At 48.0% G+C, this 13,261-nt stretch overlaps 1 protein-coding gene across 2 annotated transcripts in view; it reads left to right on the top strand.

The window, feature by feature from the left end:
• SPTBN1 (spectrin beta, non-erythrocytic 1) overlaps nucleotides 1–13,261 on the top strand; it is an 80,408-nt gene that overhangs the window by 56,052 nt on the left and 11,095 nt on the right. For both annotated transcript variants that reach the window (XM_086744169.1, XM_086744170.1), the window contains exons 18-29: nucleotides 3,202–3,348; nucleotides 4,701–4,964; nucleotides 5,596–5,820; nucleotides 6,034–6,123; nucleotides 6,400–6,678; nucleotides 7,699–7,829; nucleotides 8,685–8,889; nucleotides 9,042–9,416; nucleotides 11,054–11,298; nucleotides 11,619–11,757; nucleotides 12,349–12,433; nucleotides 12,860–13,056. In XM_086744169.1, coding sequence (XP_086600295.1) covers nucleotides 3,202–3,348; nucleotides 4,701–4,964; nucleotides 5,596–5,820; nucleotides 6,034–6,123; nucleotides 6,400–6,678; nucleotides 7,699–7,829; nucleotides 8,685–8,889; nucleotides 9,042–9,416; nucleotides 11,054–11,298; nucleotides 11,619–11,757; nucleotides 12,349–12,433; nucleotides 12,860–13,056 — 2,382 coding nt within the window. The remainder of the gene's footprint in view (nucleotides 1–3,201; nucleotides 3,349–4,700; nucleotides 4,965–5,595; nucleotides 5,821–6,033; nucleotides 6,124–6,399; nucleotides 6,679–7,698; nucleotides 7,830–8,684; nucleotides 8,890–9,041; nucleotides 9,417–11,053; nucleotides 11,299–11,618; nucleotides 11,758–12,348; nucleotides 12,434–12,859; nucleotides 13,057–13,261) is intronic.

The raw sequence follows: 13,261 nt of genomic DNA, 5'->3' as shown, positions 1-13,261 counted from the left end.
TTTCCAGATTTTCTGGTGACTTACACGGATTGTTTACACCGAGGGCAGCATTTTAAAGTCAGGAATAATCTTGTTCCTAGCGTGAGGAATTAATCAAGCGATTTTCAGGTGATTTTGCACGGCACTGACGGATACGAAGGAGCCTTGCCTGTGACCTGCAGTACAAACCAGCTGTCCTTGGCTGAAGCCTGCAAAGAGGGCTGGCTGTGGCAAGGCTGTGCTTTTAAATCGGAGACCTGGGACCTGGGCCGCGCGCCTTGGGCAGCCGGAGGAGCCTGGAGGTCGCCGCCCTGTGTGAGCGGAGCTGCCCCGCAGCTGAGGGTTCAGACAGAAACAAACAAAACGATGATCCTGAACTGGGCAAATGGTGTTTGCTGCCTGGTTGCCTGGGTGCAGTCTGTTTTCCTGCGTTGTGTAAGCTGAACTTGGCTGAAACTGCTCCTTCCTTGGTAGTAACAAAATGACAGACCAGCAAAAATTCTGCTGTTAATAGCAGCAGTTTCTTCCTTCCTCTGTAGCATCCCCTGGCTCTCGGAGCTCCTCTAGCTTCTGTGTCAGTGTGGTTGTGTTCTTGGGATCTGTTCTAGCAGAATTGCTAGAAAACAGATTGGAACTAGTCTTCGTTTCACCTGGCAGTGGTCCTTTGGCCTTCCTGCCCGCCGCGTTAGGGGCGGTTTCCCATCCGGCTGTGACTTGAGGAAAGGAGGAGCGTTTTCTGCAGCGTGCTCCTTCGGTCACCCCGTGCTGAAGCGTTGCGGTGACTGGGACCTCCTGCCCCTCCGGCTCACGGGCGGTGAGCAGGGTCAGCGGTGCCAGAGGGGCGGCAGGATGGTGCTTATATCAACAGCTTTCCTCCAGGGAAAACACAGCAGATTTTCTTTGTTAGCACTCAGATACACCGGCCAGGTTAATCCCGGGGCGTTGCTTTTTTGTCTGTTTCTCACATTCATGTTTATATTGAATGAATGAAATAGAGTGACAGCAGAACATCCTGAGAAAAGGAGATGCGATAATTTTTGCCATTTAGTTTTCTTTGACTTCCAGTTCTTTCGCAGCTCACCTTAGGAGAGATGAAAGCTTAGAAGTCCCAGTGCTGTCTGGGCTGATTTCTGCGGGGACGCCAGAGCGAAGGCATTTGGCGAGACTCTGCACGTCGGAGGTCTTTCTGCCCGTTCACGGCGCGCGCCGGCAGGTTTTGTCACGCCGCGCAGACGCCTGCAAGCCTTACGCTGTGTCGGCTTGGGTGTTTGCAGTGTCTGGGAAGTGTGGCAGCAGCCGGTGCTCTTTCACCTCCCCTGGTTGCTCTGCCGGGTTTACAAGGGTTTTGTCTCTGCGTTTCCCTGAGTTCGTGCCTGGTTTTCCTTGCAGTGTTATGGCCTCCTGGGAGCAGAATCTGAATTTTGTGGTGTAGGCGCAAAGGATGGGAGGCTAGCTTGGTAGCTAACCCTGCTGGCATTAACAGCTGGCTTATGGTTTCCTGGAGAAATAAATACTCCAGGCGTCAACCTGAGGCACTGTTGTAGGGAATCACTGTGTTAATTTTCACATCTGCCTTTGCGCTGGAGGTACTGTCTTCCAGTAACTGTAGTGGTTGCAAAACCCAGATTTTAATATTCACTCCTTACATGCTTTTTTTTTTGGCACTTGCGTGTTATCGGAAGGAACGTAACAACACTGTGAGAGGCAGGAATGAGAGTTTCATCCTGAGGGCCGCCGGCTGACCGCGTACCACGTGCCGTCTGTGCCTGGCTTCACCCCTAAGGACGACACCGCCTTTTCCTGGGAAGCGCTGTTAAATCCTCAGAAGGCTCAGCGCTGTGGCTGAGTAAAAGCAAACAACGAAAGACAAGCGGTGCAATTTGCAGAGTCTGGCAGCTGTCTCCTACCCAGAAAAGCAGGAGTAAACCCGCTAATTTCAGGTTGTACCCTAATCCTTGAGGCGGCCTGTGCAGCTTTAAGCAGCACAGTGGCCTGCTGTAACTGGAGACTTTGCTGCCTGCAGAAAGTCACTAACACCAGCATTTTCCTCTTTAGACTCGATGGCAAGATCGGATGACGAGTTTCTTTGATTGCTTTGATAATTTTTCTCTTTTTCTGGAGCTTAACGGTGCCTTTAAGGGAGGATTTTAAGCAGGCTTGTGAATGCTGAATGAGTTGGTTGTCCTGTATCCTGAGTACACCATGAGAACTGGCGACTCTCCCCGTGCCCTGCTGCCCCTCTTGTCAGGGCGCTTCCCCGGCGGGACGGCGCACGTCGCTGCAGTGGCATTCTGGAAACAAAGCTTAGATTTGTTGTGATATTTTCCGCTTCGGTAGGCGAGTAAATATGTAGAAAATGAATCCTTTTCAAATTCTGTAAACGTTCCTGTGAATGCGGTTTTTATCTGCACCTAAGGGGCAGATAAAGCAGTCAGACTCACCCTGACATTGGCTGCTGTGCCCATTTCCGCAAATAAGCCGTTTTTTAAAGTATTGATTTTCTCCAGCGTTGATCTGGAAATTGTTCTCAATGTCTTTGTATTTGCAGAAGAAGGAAATCGTTCTTGGATTTTATATAATGGGAAAAGGAAAGTCTCCTTACTGGAGACTGGACAAATAAATTTATTTATGTAAACTTATACAGAGAAAAGATTATGGGGAAGAGGTGCAAGTGTGGTGTGAATTAATGGTACAAACCCATCTTTAGTTTTAAGACTTTGAATTTCTCATGCAGTGTTTCCCTGAAAAATCTGCCTTGGGGCTCTGTTTAATTCTGGAGACTGTCTTTTGCACGCCCCTTCGTTAGCGTATGCTCCTGCAGTGTCCTCAGGAAGTCGGTTAGGCTCCTCAGTGGTGATGGCATTCAGGTCCCACATTGAGTAATGTCACAAGGGAAAAGCGATGTGAAGATACGCTGTGACCAGTAAGCAGGACACGCGTCCCTGTTTCTCTTGCTGTTGAACTGGGTGAGACCTGTGTGTTTGAGTTTGCTCATCATGGAGCTGATTCCTTTCTGCTTGAGTGGTGGGTTATGTCTGTGCTGGAGATGGATGTTTAAATTGAACTGTTGAAGAGGTGGATCCTCGGCTGAACCCTGAGTAAAAGCAGTCTCTGATCTTCTGTAGAGCCATTCCTTTATCCTTCATCTGGAGGCATGTTGATGCTTTGCGTTATTTCACACTACGACTGTTTTCACAAACACCTGTGTGTTTTCCTTTCCAGCTCTCACTCTGGATCAATGAAAAGATGCTCACAGCCCAGGACATGTCCTACGACGAGGCGAGGAACCTGCACAGCAAATGGCTGAAGCATCAGGCGTTCATGGCAGAACTTGCATCCAACAAAGAATGGCTGGAGAAGATTGAAAAGGTAACTAAGGAAAAATGCTAGGAGGAAGACATAACCTGGTTTCGTACCCGAAGGGTAAAAGAGACAAATGTTGTGAGCTAATAAAGTAGGAGCACTTCCTTGGAAATAACGGAATGTAGGCGAATAACTGAATTTAGGCCCCCGTGCTGGTATTCATTCGTTCATTCATTCAGGGCTGTAGTCAGGCTGCCTTTCCCCATGCAAAATGAGTGCATGAAGTAAAGTACAGCCAGTTTTGTGATTAATTAAGATTCACGGCTCTGTATCAAGTTGCTTTGAAGGCTTTAATGTGCTGTGATGAGCTGTACTTTTCCCCCCATTTCTGATGTGCATCTCTGGAGCACTGAGGAGGTCTCCTCTGTAGCTCTGACAGTGGGTTTCTGTTCAGTGTAAGTTAGCTTAATTGCTCATTTCCTCTCCCAGTTTGGCACTCCGTATCCCATTAGAGGCTTTTCTGTGACCCGCAAATAGCCATACCCTTTAATGGTGTAATTAGAAGGCTGCTCTCGGTACTGGAAGTACTTTTTTAGTGATGCTCGTACATCCTCACCCCTTGCCTCTGAAAAATCAGATTGCAGCAAAGTACCAGCGTTGTGCATCGAGCCACAGCTGGTGATCACTGGATTAACGGAACCAGTAGTCACAGCTATTAAACGTGCTGGGTTGGGAGGAGCATTTGCGTCTGAAAAGGTTTTGCCCCTTGTCAGCACCACCCAGGTGCAGAGGCAGAAGTATATTCGAAGCAAAGAAAATATTTCCAAAGCTAATAGAATCTTTGTAAAATAAAAGCAGAAAGATACCAGTCCAAGTGCTGGTGCTAGGTACAGGGTTCCAGCTTCCCGAAGGAGCTTGTTCCTCTCTGATACCAGCTTAGAGCCACGGTAATTGCTGTAACTCAGCGACACAACCCTCTGCAGCTGCACAGCTCAGTTTTGGTGCCGTAAGCTCACTCTGCCAGCGTTACACCGGGTCTCCGTCGCTCTCCCAGTGGAACGGCCCAGGGAAGCTGGGAACACAGCTTGTTCAGCCGCAGCTCCCTCCTCCGCCATCACACAGGGGCAGCCTGCTCCGCTCCCGTCCGGGCAGCGTCCCCGGGAGCTCCCACAAAGGAACGCGTGCCGTGGGGAAGAGAAAGCTTGACCTTCCCATTGCCAAGGAACCCTCTTCCTGGCTACAGCCAGAGCTGGGAGCTGATGGTCTGGAAGGAGTCACAGCATAATTGGAGATCGAAAATGAGTGGTTGATGCTGCCAGCAGATGAGGAATCCTGAGTGCTTACTAATCAGAATAATTTAACTACCGGTCCGTGAGCGCTCCCGAGGAGGTACCATTTTGTTGCTCTTTGCCTTGCAGGAGGGAATGCAGCTCATTGCGGAGAAACCAGAGACTGAAGCTGTAGTGAAGGAAAAGCTGACAGGTCTCCATCAAATGTGGGAAGAGCTTGAATCCACGACCCAGACCAAGGCTCAGCGTCTCTTTGATGCAAACAAGGCGGAGCTTTTTACCCAGAGCTGTGCCGATCTGGATAAGTGGCTGAATGGTCTGGAGAGCCAAATTCAGTCGGATGACTACGGAAAAGACCTCACCAGTGTCAACATCCTGTTGAAGAAGCAGCAGGTAAACAGAGCGCGGGTTGCAGAGCGGGCAGATAGCAGATAGCTGCGCTCAAGGGGGATCCGTTCAGTTTAGAAGAGAATTTATTTGCTTTTTGTTCTTCCTGTTGTTTCGTATATCTTTAAGCAGAGCCAGAAACACACCCAGAAACAAATCAGCTGTGAATTTCTGGATACAACCTGTACCTTATATTGCCTTCCTTCCCCACATTAATCTCTCTGTACCAGCTGCTTGCCTCTGGTTCAAACTCACCCAAAGCTGTCGGTCCCTGATGCCCTGCTGTAAAGGCAGCAAGGGCAGCAGGGAGCGATGTGGCTCTTGTGTGCAGTCTGCTGTGCTCTACAGTCCTTCAGGGTGACTTGGGAGCGGCTGATAGAAGAGATTCAGCTGTGTCCTTGGCCAAATTCACCATGTGCACAAGCAGGCGTCACTGAGGGATGTCGGCAGGTGGCCAGTTGTGAATCTGCGTTTACGCCTTGGTCCTTGCGATATGCGTGCTACAGTAATAATTAATGTGGCAAATCCGTTCCCGCTAGCGTCTGTTCTTCCTTCTTAGGAAGCTATTGACGTACCCCAGTCGTGTCAACTGCTTTGATCCCGGTTTTCAATGCCTTTTTGCCGTATTTCTGTTTAGATGCTGGAGAACCAAATGGATGTTCGTAAGAAGGAGATAGAGGAGCTGCAGAGCCAGGCAAGGGCTTTAAGTCAAGAAGGGAAGAGTACAGATGAAGTAGACGGCAAGCGCCTTACTGTAGAAAAGAAATTTTTGGAGTTGTTGGAACCTTTGAATGAAAGAAAGGCAAACCTGCTGGCCTCCAAAGAGATCCACCAGTTCAACCGGGATGTGGAAGATGAAATTGTGAGTATAAAAGAAATCCTATCCCCCAGACTGTAGGAAAACGTCCCACCTGGTGCAGAGCTATCGCAGGAAGAAACCTTGCGATCGTGTCTCTCAACAGCGCGTTTGAGTAATGCTGCTTTTTGCATCTTGTGTGCGCCAGCCTCTCCCTGCTGCCCTAAATGTAACTGGGGTTGCTTGGAGTCACATCTGCTGCTCTGCTCTTCCTTTCAGTTGTGGGTCGGAGAGAGGATGCCTATAGCTACATCGACTGACCACGGCCACAACCTCCAGACTGTGCAGCTGCTAATAAAGAAGAACCAGGTAAGCAGGTGCCGTTAAAGCTGCGTACCTGTTATTAGTGCTGACTAATTCAGGAAGGAAAGGCTTGGGGTAAAATGAGGGGTGCTTCAGAGGTGATGTGCTATGGGAGGGCGGTGTGACCACCGGATGGTGGCATGTTGAGGGAGGGCACAGCCCCGGTTTGTCCACATGAGCTGACGGCACGTATTTTGCTGCCCCTCTAGAGTTAAGACCCCTGACTGGCATTTCTTTTTTGTTTGGTGCAGTGCCTGATCAGTCTGCTTTTCTCCCGTGTAGACCCTTCAGAAAGAAATCCAGGGACATCAGCCTCGTATCGATGACATTTTCGAGAGGAGTCAAAACATTATCACCGAGAGTAGCCCTAACGCTGAAGCCATTCAGCAGAGGCTTGCAGACTTGCAGCAGCTGTGGAACCTCCTAATCGAGGAGACGGAGAAACGCCACAAGCGCCTCGAGGAGTCTCACAGGGCCCAGCAGTATTACTTCGATGCTGCCGAGGCTGAGGCCTGGATGAGCGAGCAGGAGCTCTACATGATGTCAGAAGAGAAAGCCAAGGTGAGCCCCTCCTTGGCGACGCTCGTTTGGTTTTAGTTGCTTAGCTAGAGGGGCGCAGATGACATAATTTAATATGCTGCTAATGTAACAGTGACATAAACGAATTTAATTCCCTTGTGAAATCTCAAGCAATCATCTCTTCCATCTGTTATTACCTGATGGTCAGGCAATTGATGCCACTGGTTATCAGCTTTTACCCCCAGTGACGTGAAATCAGAGCGGCACCAGACCGTACTAAAGAGTACGTGAACTCCTGTTTTTCAACCAGGTGTCAGAGTGCTGTCTCTTATTTATTATTTACGTAAATGCACTGTGTTCGCTGCCCTGATAGAGTAAAACTAAGCCTTGTATCAGTAGAACACATTCCATGGGCGTTCAGTCTTCGGTCAGAAAGGCTTTATTTTCTTGTTTATATCTAAGCCATGCAAATAAAAAGGAGTGTTAATGCAAATAGTTTATCACGCAAAAATGTTCGTGAAAAGGCTTATTGACAATGCCAGTTAACAGTGAGAGTTGGGTGTTGTTTTTCTTAATCATGACAATGCATAGAAGGTTTGGATGGGAATTTCTCCAGGCAGTTTGGTGGAGAATCCCGTGGCATGGTCTCCGTAGGATTTCTTGGACTCAAACTGTCATTGAGCAGCCTGACAAGCGACATGCCTAAAACTGTTCCATTTTTGAGCCCTGCACAATCCCAAGTGCTGTGTGAACGCACAAAGAGGTCCATAGAAGAGGAAATCCAACGTGCTCAGTGCACAGCTGATGTAATGGTGTTCTGCGTCCCAGAGGGGTGTTGCATTCCCTCTTTCACTTGTTATTTTCCTTTCTGTGGGTACCGTGTGCTGCGAACTCAACTGTTAATATTCCGTTGTCAGAACAACTTGTCCTCGAGCTGTACTTGGGAGCAGTCCTTTACAAATCTTTCTGGCCACCGCTTTCTGCTCACACCCAGTAGAACTTGCTGTGTGGTGTCTTTCTCTGAGTAGGGGACCTGACTGTCATTTTCTGTCGCCGTTGCAGGATGAGCAGAGTGCAGTGTCCATGCTAAAGAAACACCAGATTCTGGAACAAGCTGTAGAAGACTATGCTGAAACTGTGCACCAGCTTTCAAAGACCAGCAGAACTTTGGTGGCAGATAATCACCCAGAAAGGTATTAACTGCCATTTTTAATTGGATTATGTGCTCTTTTAGTAGTTCAGTCACTTCATTAGACTGTTCTGACACACAAAGACTAAAGCAAAGAGTAAGTAGCTCCAAAGAGTGTACAGAGGAAGAGGAGTTCAGCCTCACTCAGGTCCACATTCACTCTTTCTGCCAACTTTTCTGTCCAGCCCATAGGGTCACAGTCATTGATACTCGTGTCTGTAGGGCAGTGCTCCCCAAGATCTGCCTCCTGTCGTGGAGATTCCGGTAGAATCAGAGACTGGAATCTGATGCTTTAAAGCTGGGCACATTTACATCTTGGGTTTGGTAAATTTATCTCAGTTTTCATAAATGGCTTTCCCTGTGGGACAGTTCAGGAAGCTTAAGAACTGGTTTGCTGTGTGAGCTACAGCTACGCAATCAGAATTCTCCATTGGCTTGGACCGCAGGGCTGGTTTGACTGCAAGACTGATGTATTTAACGAGACTGATGTATTTAACGGCTCTGCCTTCTCAGGTAGGAAGGAACTGTCTTAGGAAAGACGCTCTCTGCCCCTGCTGGAAGACCGGTTATTTAACTCAAAAGCACTCTCTTGTGGCCATGACCGTTTCTGACGAGAGAGGATTTCCTGGCTGAGCTGAGTACTGGAATAACTCATCAGCTTTGCACGGCAGAGGGAAGGCAGTTTGACAGCAAAGGATTGGTCCTGCGTGTCTGAGTCAAATCTGTGCATGCAGCAGACATGCATTCTGTGGATTAAATACCCCAAGAGTGATTTTTATTGCTTGTAGTTTTTATTTTTTCCATTACTTTTGTTATTTGTAAAAGATGACGAGGACTCGATGCTCTCTGTTTTTCCCAGTGAGCGTATCAGCATGCGCCAGTCCAAAGTGGATAAGCTGTATGCAGGCCTGAAGGATCTGGCCGAGGAGAGACGGGGCAAGCTGGATGAGAGACACAGGCTGTTCCAGCTGAACCGCGAGGTGGATGACCTGGAGCAATGGATTGCTGAAAGGGAGGTGGTGGCAGGATCCCACGAGCTGGGACAGGATTATGAACACGTAACGGTGAGTTCTTTGGACACGGCTGTAGGTTGACCTTCCTTTTCTGGATGCTGCACGCAGCAGATGGTTAATAGAAATGGGTGGCTGGCTTGCTTGGCTTGCGCCGATCAGTTTGCGATAACAACGCTGCATGAGTCTGTTTCTCCGCGTTTCAGATGCTCCAGGAGCGATTCCGAGAATTTGCCCGAGACACTGGGAACATCGGACAGGAGCGCGTTGATACCGTTAACCACATGGCAGATGAACTCATCAACTCTGGACATTCAGATGCTGCGACGATTGCGGAGTGGAAGGATGGACTTAATGAGGCCTGGGCGGATCTCCTGGAGCTCATCGACACGAGAACACAAATTCTAGCGGCCTCTTACGAACTGCACAAATTTTACCACGACGCCAAGGAGATCTTGGGACGTATTCAAGACAAACATAAGAAACTGCCCGAAGAGCTTGGTAGAGACCAAAACACGGTGGAAACACTACAGAGAATGCACACAACGTTTGAGCACGATATCCAGGCGCTCGGCACCCAGGTGCGTACCAAGCGGACGGCGTTGGGGATGCAGGAACCTGAGCCGCAGAGCTCTGCTGCTGCCCCTGGCCCCTCCGTGGCCGGGCGACGGAGCGCTGCCAGCTGCTTTCCAACTGTGTTTCTGTGGGAATAACTTCAGCTGTGTCATTTTCTCATCTGTCTCTCTGCTTCTCTGTCATTGCATTAGGTTAATTAGTTTATCTGAAATAGAAATCCGTAAGTACGCAGATTTCTGAATACATAGGTAATTGTTGAACATTATTCCATTTCCTGCCCCTGATTGAAGGAGAAATTCGAAAGGCAGGGAACTTCAGTATTGATTGGAAGTAAAGCAAAAGGCTGTGATGTCTCCCGACAGTCTCAGCCTGCTGTGTTTTTAGGAATAGAGTGGGTGGAGCGGCACGAGGGCAACACGCTGTAGCTCCTCAGAGAACTTTCTCTGCTTGCCTCAAGCAGCAGCACCAGCAGTACGCTGAGATTTTTCAAAAGCAGCCAAACTTGATCTAATTCTGCAGCTTTTGAAGCCAAGGTGTGTTAAATAGAAGGCAGCAGCCGTTCATACAGCGCACAGGGGGTTCTAAAGTGAAAAACAATGTTCAGCTGCCAAAGTGAGAACTGTGGAAGAGAACAAGTTGCTGAAGGAGTGGAGGAATTACGACTGACTGCGTTTATCCCGGTCAGTCGGAAAAGGTGGCTTTTATGGCCAAGCTGCCTGCCAGTTCTTGATTATGTTGCAGCTTACTTAGTTGCTTACACTAGAAAAAAAGGGGATACAGCAACCGTTTGATTCTCCAAGTGTTTTACTTTCGGAAGCTGTTGATTTTATACATCAGATGGGAGACGTTCACAAAACACCGATCCCAGTCTCTCAGGAAGATAATTGTAATCAAGGCCGAAATGAAGGAATATGTAATGACAGCGCAGAGCTGTGGAGGGAGCGCTTCGTTTGGCGTGAAACAGCTGGAGCGCTGGGATGGGTCGTTGTACAGTGGCCTGATCTCTGGGCCTGTAGCTAGAGCACTGTTTAATTTGGAGTTCAAACTCCTTTTTTTTTTTTTTTTTAACAAAAGGATAAAATTATCAGAAAAGAGACAATAGAATGATAGAAAAATATGTGAAACAGTCAAGAAATAGCCTTGGATGTCCCACGACAGTGTTTGAAAGGAAAGGAAATTTCTAATAGCAAGAAAGATCTTTGAATTTCCAAATTTTCCTCTGTTTGAAGTCATAATCTACATTTTTGAAAAAACCTCTCTGGCATTAAAACACGTTTTTCATACTCTGACAGAGCAGTGGTTTTGATACAGGAGTTCGAGTGGCATTTAAAACTTGGTGATGAAAGTGGTCCCCGTTTGCCCCGCCATGTAGCAGTCACTTTGTGGCACCCGGTTTTACCGAGGTTTGGGCCATGGTTGTTTTGGGGTCCCCTTGAATCAACAGTCTGCTCTGAGAAGTATTCTTAGGGGGATATACTGACTTAATAACAGAACAAACCTCTTTGGTATCGACAGGCCAAATATGTTTGCAATGGCTTTAGAAAGCCATTCAGATGATGAATCAGCAGCTAAAATTTCCTCATATTTGAGACTCAAAAGCATCCGAACGCTGATGCATTTCTGTCTCATAAAAACACCCCAGGTGAGACAGCTGCAGGAGGACGCCGCACGCCTTCAGGCCGCCTATGCCGGAGACAAAGCCGATGACATCCAGAAGAGGGAAAACGAGGTCCTAGAAGCGTGGAAGGCGCTGCTGGATGCCTGCGAGGGCCGCAGGGTCAGACTGGTGGATACGGGAGACAAGTTCCGGTTCTTCAGCATGGTTCGTGATCTCATGCTTTGGATGGAAGACGTCATCCGACAGATAGAAGCCCAGGAAAAGCCGAGGTAACGTGAAGTGTCTCTTCTCAATCAGGAGGTAAGGGTGCAGGTCAGTTGAGGAGGCTGGGGGCTGCTGAACTAATTGCAATGTAAAGTTGTGTTCAAAAAGATGAAGTCCCACGTCTTTGTCCATTTAATTTCTGACTCAGACCAGGATGGTACCGTTCCTAAGGAAAGGCTGCTAGCGGTCTTGCTTCCTGAACTACAGAGGCAACCTAGGAATTAATATTTTTATTGTACAGTTCTGGGTTAGTTCACTTGTTTGAAAAGATAACAGCTGTTAAATTTGGAATACGCGTTTCTGAATCATGGACCGATCATTTTAGGGATGTTTCGTCGGTTGAACTGCTGATGAACAATCACCAAGGTATCAAAGCAGAAATCGACGCCCGAAACGACAGCTTTACGACCTGCATTGAGCTGGGCAAGTCTCTTCTGGCCAGAAAACACTATGCATCGGAGGAGGTACTGTGCTTTGAGGGCGACAGCGCCCTGGGCTGGCTGTGTTTGGAAAGGTGACTTCTCTGAGCGAGAGCAGACAGAACTGTGAGACAGCTGGAATTTTGTACAGGGGAACTGGAATGTTGGGAAGAGGCCTGCTAGGGAAGGAGCAGGAAAAAGTCTGTCTCACAGGGAGCAAATCCAGGGAATATTAAGAGAAAAATGTGTTGTTAGCGCAGATAGCTGCAGGCTTTTTGTAGTGGTCATGGGCTGTGCATTTTGCACGATTTGCTGGAAAAAGGGCAGAAGATATACTACATGGCTGCACTCTGTGCATTTGTTTTTCCATTATACTCTTTTTATCAAATAATCTGGGTGCTGTAGTTCTAACAGACATGTGTGCTTATGCAAATGTGGTATTTTAGTACAAATGTCATATTTAATTATACTTTGATGAGAAAAGCAGCTGTTGTATTCACATTTAAGTCACTTTGTGGCAGTCTAGCACAACGTACCCTGTCCATAAATGCCAGTGCTGGTGGGAGCAGCTTACGCGGTGTGGCGGGGTGAGCCTGGTGCTTACGTAACAGTCCTGCATTCTCCTCTTCCGTCCAGATCAAGGAAAAGCTGCTGCAGCTGACAGAGAAGAGAAAAGAAATGATTGACAAATGGGAAGACAGATGGGAGTGGCTGAGACTGAGTAAGGGCGTCCTTGGATTTGTTTTGGGCGGGGCCATGTCTAACTCTCTCTTCACTGTGTCTTTCTGAGCGTTGAAACAACCCCGTTCCGACACTCTAACGAGGTGATCATACCTCGTCGTATCTCGTTTGCGGTCTGAAGCCTTGGCAGCAGGCAGCTGGCCAGGGTCTCAAAATGTATGGTGCAGTGTGGTCATTTCTGGCGTTCTGGGCTGCTGTGTGTACGTTCTTCATTGCTCCTGAGCCTGAGCAGGCTTTAAGAAATGCAGTAGCATGGGCAATTATCGCTCGCTTTGGGTGTTTGTACCGTATTATTCATCAACATTTTTTCCCAAACTGCTTTTAAGTAAATTCAGAAGATGCCTGCTGACTTCATGGTGCTCTTTTTGACATGAATGGTGCTAATATCTCTACGTTCCTTCCTCAGTTTTGGAGGTACACCAGTTTTCAAGAGACGCAAGTGTGGCTGAGGCCTGGCTGCTGGGACAGGAGCCCTACCTGTCCAGTCGTGAAATAGGTCAAAGCGTTGACGAAGTGGAAAAATTAATTAAGCGACACGAAGCATTTGAAAAATCGGCAGCTACTTGGGATGAGAGGTTTGCAGCGCTGGAAAGACTGACCACGGTGAGTGCTGTCGGTGGGAATAGCCTCTCTTGGCCATTTCCCTTCATTTTGTTGCCGTCTGGTTGTTAGGAATAACTCCCAGCATCACCAACCTGATCTCCGTTTGTTGATCAGCCCAGGGCCTGAAGTTTTGTCTTCCCAAAAATGCTAAAACCCTCTCAGGTTCATTTAAACTCAACAACCTGTGAGGAAAAAGTGATAAATG

Source organism: Chlamydotis macqueenii, chromosome 3, assembly GCF_036417535.1.
Source record: "Chlamydotis macqueenii isolate bChlMac1 chromosome 3, bChlMac1.mat, whole genome shotgun sequence".
Classification (NCBI taxonomy): Eukaryota; Metazoa; Chordata; class Aves; order Otidiformes; family Otididae; genus Chlamydotis; species Chlamydotis macqueenii.
This window is presented reverse-complemented; position numbering and strand designations above follow the sequence as displayed.